We start from the raw sequence: 14,187 nt of genomic DNA on the forward strand, positions 1-14,187 counted from the left end.
CTTTACAAAACATTTGGAAGCCACATGTGTGATCAGGGGAAAACAGCCTTCTGAGATACACAATTAAACCAAAGAGACATGATGCTAAGGAGCTAGTACTGTTTCTGCTGTGAAACCGACAATGTTTTATGCATTAGATTTGACAGTGACACGACAGTCCTACAAACTCAGGATTTGCCATCTCAGTTCAGACCACATAGCTCATTCTATCAAGCCTGGTATCCTACAGGCCTTTTCTAGATGCTTCAGAGATCTCTTAAGTGACTGTTCAGTGCAATATATGGAGATAGAGATCCCCTTCACACTTCTGCAGAGATCAGCTGACTCCCTTAAGAACAGGAGTACTTGTGGCACCTTAGGGTACATCTACACTACAGGGGGGAGTCGATTTAAGATACGCAAATTCAGCTACGTGAATAGCGTAGCTGAATTCGACGTATCGCAGCGACTTACCCCGCTGTGAGGACGGCGGCAAAATCGACTTCTGCGGCTTTCTGTCGACGGCGCTTACTCCCACCTCCGCTGGTGGAGTAAGAGCGTCGATTCGGGGATCGATTGTCGCGTCCCGACGGGACGCGATAAATCGATCCCCGAGAGGTCGATTTCTACCCGCCGATTCAGGCGGGTAGTGTAGACCTAGCCTTAGAGACTAACAAATTTATTGGAGCATAAGCTTTCGTGGGCTACAGCCCACTTTTTCGGATGCATATAGAGTGGAACATATATTGAGGAGATATATATACACACATACAGAGAGCATGAACAGGTGGGAGTTGTCTCTCAGAGTTGCTAAGACAACTCCCACCTGTTCATGCTCTCTGTATGTGTGTATATATATCTCCTCAATATATGTTCCACTCTATATGCATCCGAAGAAGTGGGCTGTAGTCCACGAAAGCTTATGCTCCAATAAATTTGTTAGTCTCTAAGGTGCCACAAGTACTCCTGTTCTTTTTGCGGATACAGACTAACACGGCTGCTACTCTGAAACCTCCCTTAAGAATGTGATTTCATTACTGTTTAGCAAATGAAGCCTTCCAGTAGTTCTTCCTTGCTGTAATCCCTGAAGTTTGAGAACATTCAAGCTGCAATCCACTAACGGGGTCAATCTGGGGGAGAAAAAAAAATTACAAACCAGCTGGTGATAGAAGCTGCTCGCCTGATCTCCCAGCAAGTCGAACAACAGAACAACCATTGCTCTCTTCACTGGATCTTATGGCTTCCTTTGTTTTCAAGCAGATCTCCTCCTCCTCAACCCTGACTCGCTGTCAAGACCAGTCCATCCATCATGCCTGCCCAGATGGGTGGAGGTCACTGAGCCTTTGCAGGTGGGTGCACTGCCCTAGACAGAATTCAAACTGGCCACGCTGCCTCCTTTGAATCTTCTTCCACTTCCTGCTATAAAGAACTCTAGAGTGTTCAGCCAATCTGGATTTCTGGACTGGCTGAACGCATCAGCTTCAGCGTGCTTCAACCAAAGGCCTCACCCAGTCGGCTGTCCATTGGCCTCTTCCACTCTCACTACCAGGGGGGAGGGTGGCGCCTTTGTAATTTTGTGTCAAAGTGAAAGCTACATGCTTTACACTGTATTAATATTTGTCCCCGTTGGTATCGCTCGTCCCGAGTTTGTGTTATGTATTTGGGTCAAAGAAGGATCAAGTGCTTTAATACTATTTCGTAATTCTCTGCCCTTTAGCACCCTCTGCCCAGGCACCTCAAAGCAGTTGACAGACACTAGTGAATTAAGCTTCACAACACCCTTGGGAGGCATATCAGCACGGATAGCCCCATTTCACACATGAAGCACAGAGAGGTAAAGTAATTTGCCCAAGCTCATATTGCACAAGTCACAGAGCCAGGTACAGAACTCAGGTCTCCTGGGTCCCCATCCCATGTTTTAACTGTAGATTTCCTGAGACAGCATATACTGTATCCCAGCCACTGTCTCCTCACCAGCGAATCAACGTTCTAACGCATCGCTCTTACATTGCTCCCCCGATTCAATACAAGACGTGTGCAAACTTCTACATCAACAGATGTACCCCCCACAGTATGTAGTCACAGACAGTCTGGAACCCTGGGTAACAAATACTGAAGTGAAAAGTTCCACTGCCACACTTAACATTTACGGGGATCTCCAAAAACAAGATCGGCCTTACTTTAATCTTCTCCTCCTTCCCCAAAACAATTCCTTCCCCCTTTACATTGAACATTTATATTGTGGAAGAGCCTGGAGGCCAACAGGTTGCTGCCCCATTGGGCTAGTGCTGTACAAAGACACAGAAAATGACAGTCCATGCTATAAAGTGTTTACTAGTGTCTGGATCTCTCCCCAGAGCAGCACAGCAAATGACACACTCATCTTTACTCTGCTAGCTCTGTCAAACGAATAGTTCCATGTTAGAAACATGATAGTCTTGCCAAAAAAAGAAAAGAGGAAACTCTAGCAGAGGGACACCTCTGAGAGCAGCGATTTCTTCCCGTCCAGTTCCATGGCTGGCTGGAGGCATAAGGAGCCGTGGCAGAAAGTTTTCTCCCTCTCCGGCAATGGAATGGAGAGGGGAAGCAACATAGTCTATGAGTTTGGAGTTTGCCCTGGACAGCAGGGCCTCCCCAGCAGCTTCCTGCTTCACTTTCCCACAAGGCCAGTATATTCCAGTGTGTCCCGGCTAGAGCAACATCAAACCCCAGCAGCACTGGCAGACGTTCTTCCGGGCTCCTCCTCCTTCCAGCGTCAGCCCCACACGTCTGCGGTTGCCCAAAATATTTTTTCTTGCCCATCGCTTCCACTATGTCACTCCCCCCCCACCTTTGAGTTGCTCAACCGTTTCCTCCTGGCCCCATATATACCAAGTCCGTACAACTTGCTGTCTCCTTTGAGGCTGTTCACCAGACAGTTACGACCCATTTCTCTGACCTGGTGTCCTTTCACATTGACTCTCCCCTGCCACACGCCCTCTCCGCTCTGCCAGTGTTGAGACCTCCTCTCACAGCACTAGTAGTCAGTATTTCTATTATGGTAGCATCCAAAGAGCCTGCGCAGGATCGGGGCATTTGTGCTGAGTGCTGTAAAAGCAGAGGGGGGGAAAGAGACAGTCCCTGCCCTGAAGGGTTTACAGACTCAAGAAGACACCTCGGGGCCTTTTTTCTTTGTGCTTGGTTTGCCACATCACCTTGCTCAAGCCCCTCCTCAAACTCAGTTCTGCCAGGAAGCCCATTTTTAACAAAAGTCCCCTGCAGCTCGCAAGCTGTGCCCAAGCCTGGCTGACCTGAGTCATTCTTGTGCCTTCTTGCTCATGCTGCTGCCACCTGTTCCTGTGTGTTTGTGACCCTCATTTGTTGTGTCATGCTGAACTCACCTTGCCAGCCACAGCTGGGGCCATTCCTCTACTTGTTCTGAGATAGGCCTTGCACATTTTTGGGCACCTGAAAAATAACCATCTTCTCGAGAGGTGAACGGCACAGCCTGACACCACGTCTCACATATTTAATCTCTTCTACTTCTAGAATGCATTAGACGTGCCGCTAGGAATATCAGCACTAACCAGTGAGCAAGTCTGACTATGGAGACTGTAAACCATCACTGTCTTAAATGTACACATGGATTTGTTAATTCACCCTGAAGCTGTACTGCTCCAGGATGCAGATACAACTTCCAGGCCTCAGCAATGACGTTAGCACTGGCTCAGGAGGAGAAGATATGTTAGCCCACAAGCACAGGTTGACTATTTTTCCTTCTTAGTTAACCAGAAAGCTGCCTGCCCTTTCATGTCTCCAAGCTGCCTTTCTTCACAACAACCACTATCTCCTGCATGACTCATCAGTGAAACAATAGATTTTCAGCTCCATCCCACAGCAATGACACACAAAGAGAACTGTTCCTTCTTGCTTTTGCAGCAGGTACAGTAGTGTCACGGAGCTAATGCTGCATTACAGCTCTAGCAGCCTTGACAACATGCACATAAAATCAATAAATAAAAAGGGGAATCCCAAAATTCTACTGCAATCTTTTCAAGAACCTTGGCTTGAGAATCATTAACTGAAAGCCCACTAATTGTATTAATGCATTGCTAATCTAACAACACACATGTGCACACACACACACACACACACACACACACTTGATCTTCTCCTTTTGAAAAGGTTACACTCGAAGTGAATTATATCTGGGTTAAGGTCAATAACAAGTACATCAGGAAAGGTGGTATTCTTGCCAAGCAGCAAGTACCATCTGCACCTACAACTATCCTACCACGTGATTAAAAATGATAGGTTGGAAGTGGGGATGCCCTACCCTATACTACCTCATACAGGAGGTGTCATCCTGCCCATATCCTCCTGCACCCACTATCATGAATGCCAGTCAAAGCCCCGAGTTCAATTTTGTCTAGGCTCATCATGATGTAGGCCCAAGTCTAAAGTTCAATTAGATTGAGATTTCCACACCCACTCAGCCAAAAATATCCCCACAAAGGAAGAGCTGTACTTGTACACACACTCACATATAAAATCATCGTCAACGACAGGAAGACGATTTTAAAACTATCATTAAAATTGATCAAAATACTGAAGGAGTCTCCCTGCAAGCAAGCAGGAATTGATAGATCAGATTGATGCACTTAGGGACCAGGTCTGCCTTTGTGTGTGTGGGGGGCACGCCTAGCACAATGGATGCCACCACAATATAAGAAATTAAATAATAATTGTAACATATACACATTGTTATCTGCAGGATGAAGATCACATGGGGAGGTGGGGGAGGGGGGCTGAGATGAGCTGGAGGGAAAATACCAAAGTATAGTCCTTGCTGCCCTATTTTTATCCAGTTTAGACTATAAACTCCTTGGGGTGACGACTGGTTCTTCCTGCATCAGGAGATGCACTGCTAAACATATTTTGCACTTTATATTTTCAAAGCACTGCACCGCCATTAATTAGCAGATGATCAGTGGTGGGTGGTAGGGGTGGAAATATTCTTTAACCCCCTGCACTTCTGATCTCACCAGCTCCGACTGGAGAAGCCCTTCCCCCACCCAACCACACGCTCTGTTGTAAGAATGAAAGTGCAGCTGTGAAGCAACCCAGCAGAAGCCCTAGAGGGAGTGTCCCCGGCGCACGTGGTAGAGGGCGGGGCTTGACACGTCATCCTCCCCCAATGAAACTAACTAGTTTGGAACGCAGCAACACGCTACATTCCAAATGAGAGAGGAAAGATACAGCCCTGCCTTTGCCTTGGCACAGATCCTCCCCCCCCCCCCCCAAGACGGAATCAAGGGCGCACGAGAACACGGATCTCCCCACCCACCCATCACACCATTGACTTGGGGGGGGGGGGTGGAACAACCCAAGGTTCCCCTCTGCAAATTTCCAGGAAGGCAGAACATACAAAAAAGGAGGGAGGCGAAACGGTGGAGTGTATCATATGACACTCTATGTCATTTCATTATGCAAAAGCAGCCTCCCCTCACTCCGCTCTGCTGGAGTACTGCCACCGCCCTACGATCCGAAATACAGGAGGAGATTTTCCCCCACAAGGGGTGGGGGGGGGGGGAAACTGTACACGTTACATATATTAATGACCATTGTACGAATTCAACTGCAAAGCAAATCGCCGGCAGGTCCTATGAAGACAGGCTGCGGGTCATTTGGGCGAATAACTGCCCCCTCCCAACCCACCAGCACAGACACACTATCCTAATGATTAAAATACTTTAGGTTTTGAACAAAAAAAAAATAAAAATAAAACAGGCTTCGATTGCTGTGACTTTTGGAACACGATCGTTTTCACCATTTCAGCAAAGGGGGGGAAAAAGTGCATTTTGCAGACTCCCATCCAAAGAATAAGAGTCTCTGCATTATGGATGAATGAGAGAGAGAAAAAGGGAGACAACGTTAATCTCCCGAAAATCAGGGCTTTCCGATCGCCCACAAGCATGTGTCAGCACATCGCTATTAAACGCTCAACTCCCAACAAAAATTCAGACATGCCTGCTTCAGAGGCGACGGGAAAGGCTAAAGGGAGACGGATTTAACTCCAAGCCCCTTTGCAACATCCCTTACATTTATTTTAATTCAGAACATCATGTACTCGAGACCATGCTTTTTTCTTACCAAATCAGCTTTGAAAGCAAGGTGTACCCTCCACCCGCCTCAGACACAGTAAGTAACACACAGTGCAGCGACGGGTGACTGGAAATCAGGCTGCCTTCTTGTAAAAATAAAAGACTATATTTTTTTCCCAGCTTTTGGAAAATGGTGTCCTGTGTCTTTAAACAGCTCTAATTCCGATTTTACATGCTGTCCCCCCCCTCCCTTACCACGTGTTTTCTGTTGTTGCTGGGCTTGCCATTCCAGAAATCTGGCCGCTTCCAAAAGCGTCTCAATGCTCATCGCTTGGGTTGCCTTTCAGTGGAGGATCCAAAATCCTGGAGACTTAAAAAAACAAAAAAAAACCAAAAAAAACCCAAACCGGGGGTTTCCTTCTCCTTGTCTTCTCCCCAGTAAAAATGCCGAATCAGACCACCCCCCACCCCGATCCCCTGCGAATCTTCCAGACAAGAAAAGGGTTTGCAACAAGATGGCGATGAGTATGTAACAGAAACACAACAAGAAAAAAGGACTAACACAGCCCTCAGCTACTATACAGACTGCTGCAGACAAAACCCGGCCTGGATCTTTGTAGGTCACTGGACTGGAACTCGACAATGCCATTTTGCAGGGGTGGAGTTTAACCACTGCTGTTTGGAGTGAACCCTCTTTACACAGAGGGAGCGGATCTGCCAAAGCTCTTATTTGGGATCTGTTTTCAATGTGTTGGATTTTTTTTTTTAATTTCTCCTTTTCATGACAGATTTATTTTTGCTAGCGTGTATTTGAGTGAGACATTTAAAATGTCATCTGTCATTCAAACTGGCATAGATAGACAATATCTTCATGTTTCAGAGTAGCAGCCGTGTTAGTCTGTATCCGCAAAAAGAAGAACAGGAGTACTTGTGGCACCTTAGAGACTAACAAATTTATTAGAGCATAAGCTTTCGTGGACTACAGCCCACTTCTTCATGGAACTTTATTGTAACTTGGACTTGTTTGAGATCGTTTTTAAACTATCTACAGCTTAATCCAAAAAGACTCTGTCCCATAAATTAGACTGGTTTGGTCTGATTTTGGAGGGTCATTCATGGAATTATAATAATTATAGATGGAAAAAATTAGGTCATTTTGCTCTCTGTTCTCTTTCCCAACCCACAGCTACTGCAGTATCATTGCTCACTTGTCATTTCCAGTCGAATTAGCCTGTAATTATTATTATTTATTGGGACCTGATTTTTCAGAGGTGTTAAGTACCTCCAGCTCCCCTGGACTTCATCTGGACTTTTGGGTGCTCAGCGCTACCAGGCCTGAAATAGCTTATGTAGATTTAACAGTCATCTGATATTTTATTAACACAAACTGATCTTGGAACTCCCACCTCAGCTGATTTTTCTGCAGATGTCATGAATTATTTGGAAATACCTCTATTAACTGTACATACAACTCAATATAAATGACAGATCTTTAATAAAAACAGATAAACATGACAATGTTGCAGTTACTGATTCTGCAAGATGGCCTATGCCAGGACAGGGAACAACCTATATGACTCAGTTTACAGCACCAGGTCCCTAGAAAAGGAAAGGGACTGTATTATCGTATCAGTATGTACTTTTCAAATATTTAACTTATTATGGGATTTTACAAGGAAATGGAAAGAAGACAAGATGTTATCACAATTATCAATATATGCCTGTATGTATTACTGAATAGAAATGAGGTTCCATGCATAATACAGGACAAGCTAAATAAACTATGTATACAAACAGAGATGGAAAAGGCCTGTTAGATCATTTAATTCACTCCTTGTTGCCAACACAAGATTACTCCTTGCAGCACAGGGAGGTAAGTGTCATTGTACACAACTGTGTACAAATACAGATTAAGGCTACTTCAGGTGTTTCTGCAGAGAGAGAAAAAAAATCTGCAGCATTTATTTTGACAAAGACATCAGCCTTGTTTTCAGTTGCACTGTGTCAGTTTCTTTTACTTTGTTCATTCCTAGGGAGGAAGGATACATCTTGCTTTCAGATAAGCTTGGCCCACAGCGAGGGAGAGAAATAGACAGCCCCATGATCCCAATGTATTATTATTTTGTATTAAATGATGTCTGACGTCTAATTGCAAGGGGATGAGGGAGGACGGTGAGTTCTGTGGGATGCAGGAGAGATAATCCTGTAGCCGGGTTTTCCACCTGGTCCTCCCCCCGCAGTGCGTTTGCATCCTATTAAAATATGTCATCCTGCCCTGAGCCAATCCGCTTGGAAAACAACAAGGCATGGAGCAACTCCACATGGGCACCCTGCTCCGTCTGCCTCCGACGGCGTCTTCTTTAAAGGGCCAGCCACCCTTGGAGTTTCCCCAGCAGCCATGAACAGCGCACTGGAGAAGGAGGAGGGCACGTTACCCCCGGTGAACCCTGATGGCTGCTCCTTCGTCAGTGTGCCACTGGGAGAGGGTTTTTCCTTCCCACGCTCCTGGTACAGAGATGCGCAAAATCATGGAGTATAAAGGGGGGGAAGAGGAATGGACGAATAAAACAACCTGCAATGGGATCAGGAAACAAAAATCCTAAAATGCTGCGAACACCATGAACCAGTGAAACGTTTTATCGAGGGTCAGAAAACGGCAGGGCACAGCAAACCTTGCCTATTTCCAGCAGGGGAGGTCTCTGCAGCCAGTAGGCGCATTGCATTCATTTCTGAGCCAAATGAATTACCTCCAATCAAGGGCATCCGGCAGCCAAAGTCCAGGGCAGACGCCTCTCACGGTCTGCTGGGTGCACCTGATACCAGGTGCTCAGAAGCTGATGCAATCCGGAGCCCCTAAAAATCCGGTGCTTTACAAAGCCCGGCCTAGTACAGGACACTAGTTTGGGGGGTATGGGCTTAGCACGCTTGGTTTTGGTTGATACCGGAAGCATTATCGCGGGGGAGTCCGTTCGATCTTCGGCGATAAGAAATTGGCGCATTTTTCCTGTACAGAGCAGGGCGTCTTATTTTGGGAGAGGGAAGGGGTTCAGCAGAGCTGGATGGATTCAGTTTGGGTATCAATGGCTCCAGTGAAAGGTACATAATGATGGGGTGCAGTGGGAGGCGTATTAACCTTGGCGACGGGCACCTTTTATTTGAAACCCAAGTAAAGTGTAGTCCCTCACTCTACATTGCAGGGTTTATGAGCCTTGGGGGAAGGGGCAGGATGCATTTGAGTGGAGGTGATCGATGCACGCCACAGTGCCAGGGTCAATGTGATGCCTTTGGTCTGAGAGGTGCCCAGATATTGAACTCCTTCCCCGCAGACACGGGGCTGTGCGTTATTCCCGGCCCCTTAGATAGTCAAGTGCACAGAAACTGGTGCAATCTCCCAGGCTCCTTATTCATTTTGCTCGTGGCTCGCTCTCCTCTGCATTTTGATGATTAAGAAAGAAGAAGACAGATCTGGGGGGGGGGGGGGGGACTGAAGGAGGAGGGTGTGGTGCGGAAAGAAAAGGCAAGGCAACATCTTCTGCGGCGTTTAATCTTTCACAATAAATCAAGAAAAACAACGTGGAGGGAGGCGGAGCTGCAGGGATTACACAAACCGCCTGATCTTGCAGGGGGTGGGAGCGGGAGGCGGAGCTCAGTCACCCCGGACAGGATAATCTGTCTAGTCATGGCTTGCTCTGGGCAAGCCTGCTCCTTAAAGGGACTGCGCCCCATTTCTGCAAAGGCCCCGCCGGGGAAAACACGTGAGCCAGGAATACACTACGTGACAGACAAGGCAGGGAAGTTTGTGCAGCACACAGGAAAATGGAGCTGGCTCTGCCCAGGATTTGAATACAGGGAGTTCCCTGCGGTTGTTCATCCCTGCACGGAAGGAGAAGAAGAAAAAATAAAATAAAAAAAGATAGGAAAGCAGCATCTAAGCGCCACACGTGTACAAATATCTTTCAGCGCCAAAGGGAAAGGCTTAAAAGTAAGGGCCTGATCCTGCAAAGCACCGGTCCCTCAGCTCCATTGGTCTTCAGTGAGAGCTGCAGGATTCTCCACCTCTGAAAATCAGGCCCTAAGCGCCAGATCCTGCAAAACTGAGCAGCTGGCCCGAAGAAGAGCCCTCTGTATGCTCCAGAGCTCGGCTCTCTCACCAGCAAACGGTGCAATAAAAGATATTACCTCACCCACTTCTCTCTCACATATCCTGGGACCGACAGGGCTACACCACCCCGGCACTCAACTCCCACCGCAGGCTCCTCATTGTAAATCTGTCTCGTGGCAGCTGAGGGGCTCAGCACCTCTCAGAAGCTGCTAAGCACTTTGCACGATCAGGCCCTAAAAGAATGCCGGCTCCAGCTGCCCCTTCGCAAAGCAACTCAAACAGTTCCTAGTGGATAGGATCTAACGCTCAAATAGATTAATATTTCAATTGAATTACAACTATATTCACAACAGTGCAATTAAAGTAACAAAGGGGAAGGGACTAGAAATGGGAAAAGAACAAAAGGAGAGAAAAATGGGGATAGATCAATAACTCTACTCCCTGCTGAATGAATGGAACTGGCTCTGTGGATATGGGGAAAGTGGTGGACAGGATATACCTTGACCATATATGATACGGTCTCCCACCGTATTCTTGCCAGCAAGTTAAAGAACTATGGATTGGATGAATGGACTATAAGGTGGATAGAAAGCTGGCTAGATCGTCGGGTTCAACGGGTGATGGTCAACGGCTTGATGTCTAGTGGGCAGCCGGTATCAAACGGAGTGCTCCAAGGGTCGGTCCTGGGGCTGGTTTTGTTCAACATCTTCATTAATGATCTGGATGATGGGATGGATTGCACCCTCAGCAAGTTTGCAGATCACACTAAGCTGGGGGGAGAGGTAGCTATGCGGGAGGGTAGGGATAGGGTCCAGAGTGACCTAGACAAATTGGAGGATTGGGCCAAAAGAAATCGGATGAGGTTCAACAATGACAAGTGCAGAGTCCTGCACTTAGGATGGAAGAATCCCATGCACCGCTACAGGCTGGGGATCAATGGCTAAGCAGCAGTTCTGTAGAAAAGGACCTGGGGATTACAGTGGACAAGAAGCTGGATATGAGTCAACAATGTGCCCGTGTAGCCAAGAAGGCTAACAGCATATTGGGCTGCATTAGTAGGAGCATTGCCAGCAGATCGAGGGAAGTGATTATTCCCCTCTGTTCGGCACTGGTGAGGCCACATCTGGAGTACTGCATCCAGTTTTGGGCCCCCCACTACAGAAAGGATGTGGACAAATTGGAGAGAGTCCAGCGGAGGGCAATGAAAGTGATTAGGGGGCTGGGGCACATGAGGAGAGGCTGAGGGAACTGGGCTTATTTAGTCTGCAAAAGAGAAGAGTGTGGGGGAATTTGATAGCAGCCTTCAACTACCTGAAGGGGGGGTTCCAAAGAAGATGGAGCTCGGCTCTTCTCAGTGTTGGCAGATGACAGAACAAGGAGCAATGGTCTCAAGTTGCAGTGGGAGAGGTCTAGGTTGGATATTAGGAAAAATGATTTCACTAGGAGGGTGGTGAAGCACTGGAATGGGTTACCTAGGAAGGTGGTGCATCCTTAGAGGTTTTTAAGGCCCAGCTTGACAAAGCCCTGGCTGGGATGATTTAGTTGGGATTGGTCCTGCTTTGAGCAGAGGGTAGGACTAGATGACCTCCTGAGGTCTCTTCCAACCCTAGTCTTCTATGATTCTTCTATGATTCTAATGATGTCTTTCCCGTGATTCATGTGAATGTAGTGTCAGTGAAAGGTACTGGGGCTTGGAAACCCTAGAGACTAAAGTCCTTTGTTTGTCTACCGTACAGGTACAGCATGTGCACTGTGAGCTTACTGCATTCTGTCCTGACTTTGTAGCTCAACCCTGACCTGGTGATGGTGAGAAGGTAGCTGAGTCCTCAAGGCCACTTCAGTCCTTGGCCTCTTTGATAAGAAAGCCAGATACTGCCAGCTGTGGTTACAGATTTGTGAGACTGGTTAAAATCAGATCTATATCTTTCCAATCAATCTGTAAAGAAATATATCGGGGTTTCTGGTTGTGTTGCCGTGCTCCCTCTACCCACCCTTACATTTTACGTGGAGCTGCTGAGTCCAATAGTGTGTGTATTGGTCCAGCTTTTTAGGCTCTGGGTCCTGAATGTGGGCATGTGATCAGGATCATTACTAAAAAGATTGTGCTGCACTGCCCTGCATATTTGGTATCCCAGGTGACTGCTTGAACTGTATAATAGAAGGGGATTGGTCCTGCTTTGAGCAGGGGGTTGGACCAGATGACCTCCTGAGGTCCCTTCTAACCCTGATAGTCTATGATTTTATGGCCCAGTTCTCGGGGAAGGAAGGGTAATGGACACAAAGGCTTCCACCGAATGGGAGTTAGGTGCCTAAGTATAGAGTTATGGTCTGGGCAAATATCAGAGCCAAATAATGATACCACTAATTTATATTTCTCCAGCACCTTCCCGCTAAAGGTTTGAAAGCACTTTACAAATGTTAATATTATAAGTCTCACAGCACCCCCATGAGGTAGGTCTGTTAAGTATTATCCTTATTTTATAGCTAGGTGATCTGAGACAGAGAGATTAAGTGATTTGGCCAAGGTCATGCAATGAACCTATGGCTGATCTAGGAACAGAACCCACATCTGCTGACTCCCAGTGCCGAGCTTTAACCACAGACAATCCTTTCCCATCCTGCTATTTATAGGAAGCATTTGGGGCAAAACCGTTTAAGACTAAGGGTCAGATCCACAGAAGACAATGGACTGACTTCTACTGACTTCACAGGGCTTCAGATTAGATTTCAAAAAGACTAGAAAGGGGAAAGTTTAGCAAGTGCAACATTATAGTGTGCAACACTACACAGTTTCAACCCAGTCAAAACCATGATTTTCCAAAAGTAAAGCTTGATGGGGAAGTTGGGATTTGATTCAGTGATCCAGAGGCGAGATTTGCAGCGCTCTCTTTCCTTGTTGCCCCAAGCCCACGGCAGCAATAAAGTAAAATAACAAGACATGAATGCATATTTAAGAGAGAGACAAAGACTAATACGTACAGTGGTGATGTGGCAACGAGAGAAACCTTGGGCAATTCTGCTGACCTCAATGGAGCAGTGTTGATCTGACATATCTTTAGAGGAAGTGCAAGATTTATTTGGAAACAGAAGACAGTTTCTTCAGTCTATTTTCTCTTCCTTTGGCCTGTTCTCTCCACCAGCACTATCTGCTACTCCCAATCCCAACCTCATCCAGTACATTGACTAACAAATGGATGCCATGGGGATGCAGTGATGCTGAATGTGTGCCTTTAGGCCCAAATCTGTATTGAAGGTGCATCTTTTTACAGCAGGGCTGGAGTTGGTTGCCTGAGTGTGTAACAAACCATGGCCATATGGCATACAGACACCATGGCCATCAGTAGGCACCGAACCTAGGACCTTCAGCACCACAGGCCTCTATTTTAACAGCAGCCAGTTGAGTCAATGGATGCTGACCCTTCCCAGGTGATGAGGTATAAATTTTTGTAATCCTATTCCCTGTGACTGAAGCCAGAGAATACAGACCAGTCTCTTGCTAGCTCACCCTTATTACATCTACCACTCAAGATAAAGGTCTGAGCTCCTTTAGCTGTGGGATAATAAAGGGCTGGATAGAGGCCAGGCCCAGGAACCATGATCACATGCTCTGGACCACTGTATTGGAAATCAACAATAGGGTTAACCATGCCCTACTAACACATTTTTAAACGTGATTGTCCTTGTCCACCCTAAGGACAAAATTGTGTTTAAGATCATGGTAGCTGGCATAATTTTTAACATGATGCCTTTTCACGGCACAGACAAGGGCTAATGGTCCAGTGCACTAGACTTTGCCTTAAAAACTGGTTAACCCAGATCACCCAGCAGAGCAAACTGGCAGTGTCATCCCCTTGTAAGGAAAGTAAGGAAAGCTCTACACCAGATGCATCCCCAGACAGCAGCAGCCAGATCCTGGAAACCTCAAGAAGTTTTGTTTAGTTTTTAGAGGGAGGAAGCTCACGGGCAAATTCCAATACCTGGGCTACCTTCCTCATCACCTCTTCACCAATAGCCTGAGCCACT

The 14,187-nt window shown here is 46.7% G+C and overlaps 1 protein-coding gene across 2 annotated transcripts in view; it reads right to left on the reverse strand.

Annotated features, from left to right (window-relative positions):
- Positions 1–6,652, reverse strand: part of MNT (MAX network transcriptional repressor) — a 71,336-nt gene extending 64,684 nt beyond the window's left edge. For both annotated transcript variants that reach the window (XM_005298895.4, XM_005298893.4), the window contains exon 1: positions 6,318–6,652. In XM_005298895.4, coding sequence (XP_005298952.2) covers positions 6,318–6,390 — 73 coding nt within the window. In that variant the 5' untranslated portion in view covers positions 6,391–6,652. The remainder of the gene's footprint in view (positions 1–6,317) is intronic.
- Positions 6,653–14,187: the final 7,535 nt, after the last annotated feature.

Source organism: Chrysemys picta, chromosome 19, assembly GCF_011386835.1.
Source record: "Chrysemys picta bellii isolate R12L10 chromosome 19, ASM1138683v2, whole genome shotgun sequence".
In the NCBI taxonomy this organism is placed as follows: Eukaryota; Metazoa; Chordata; order Testudines; family Emydidae; genus Chrysemys; species Chrysemys picta.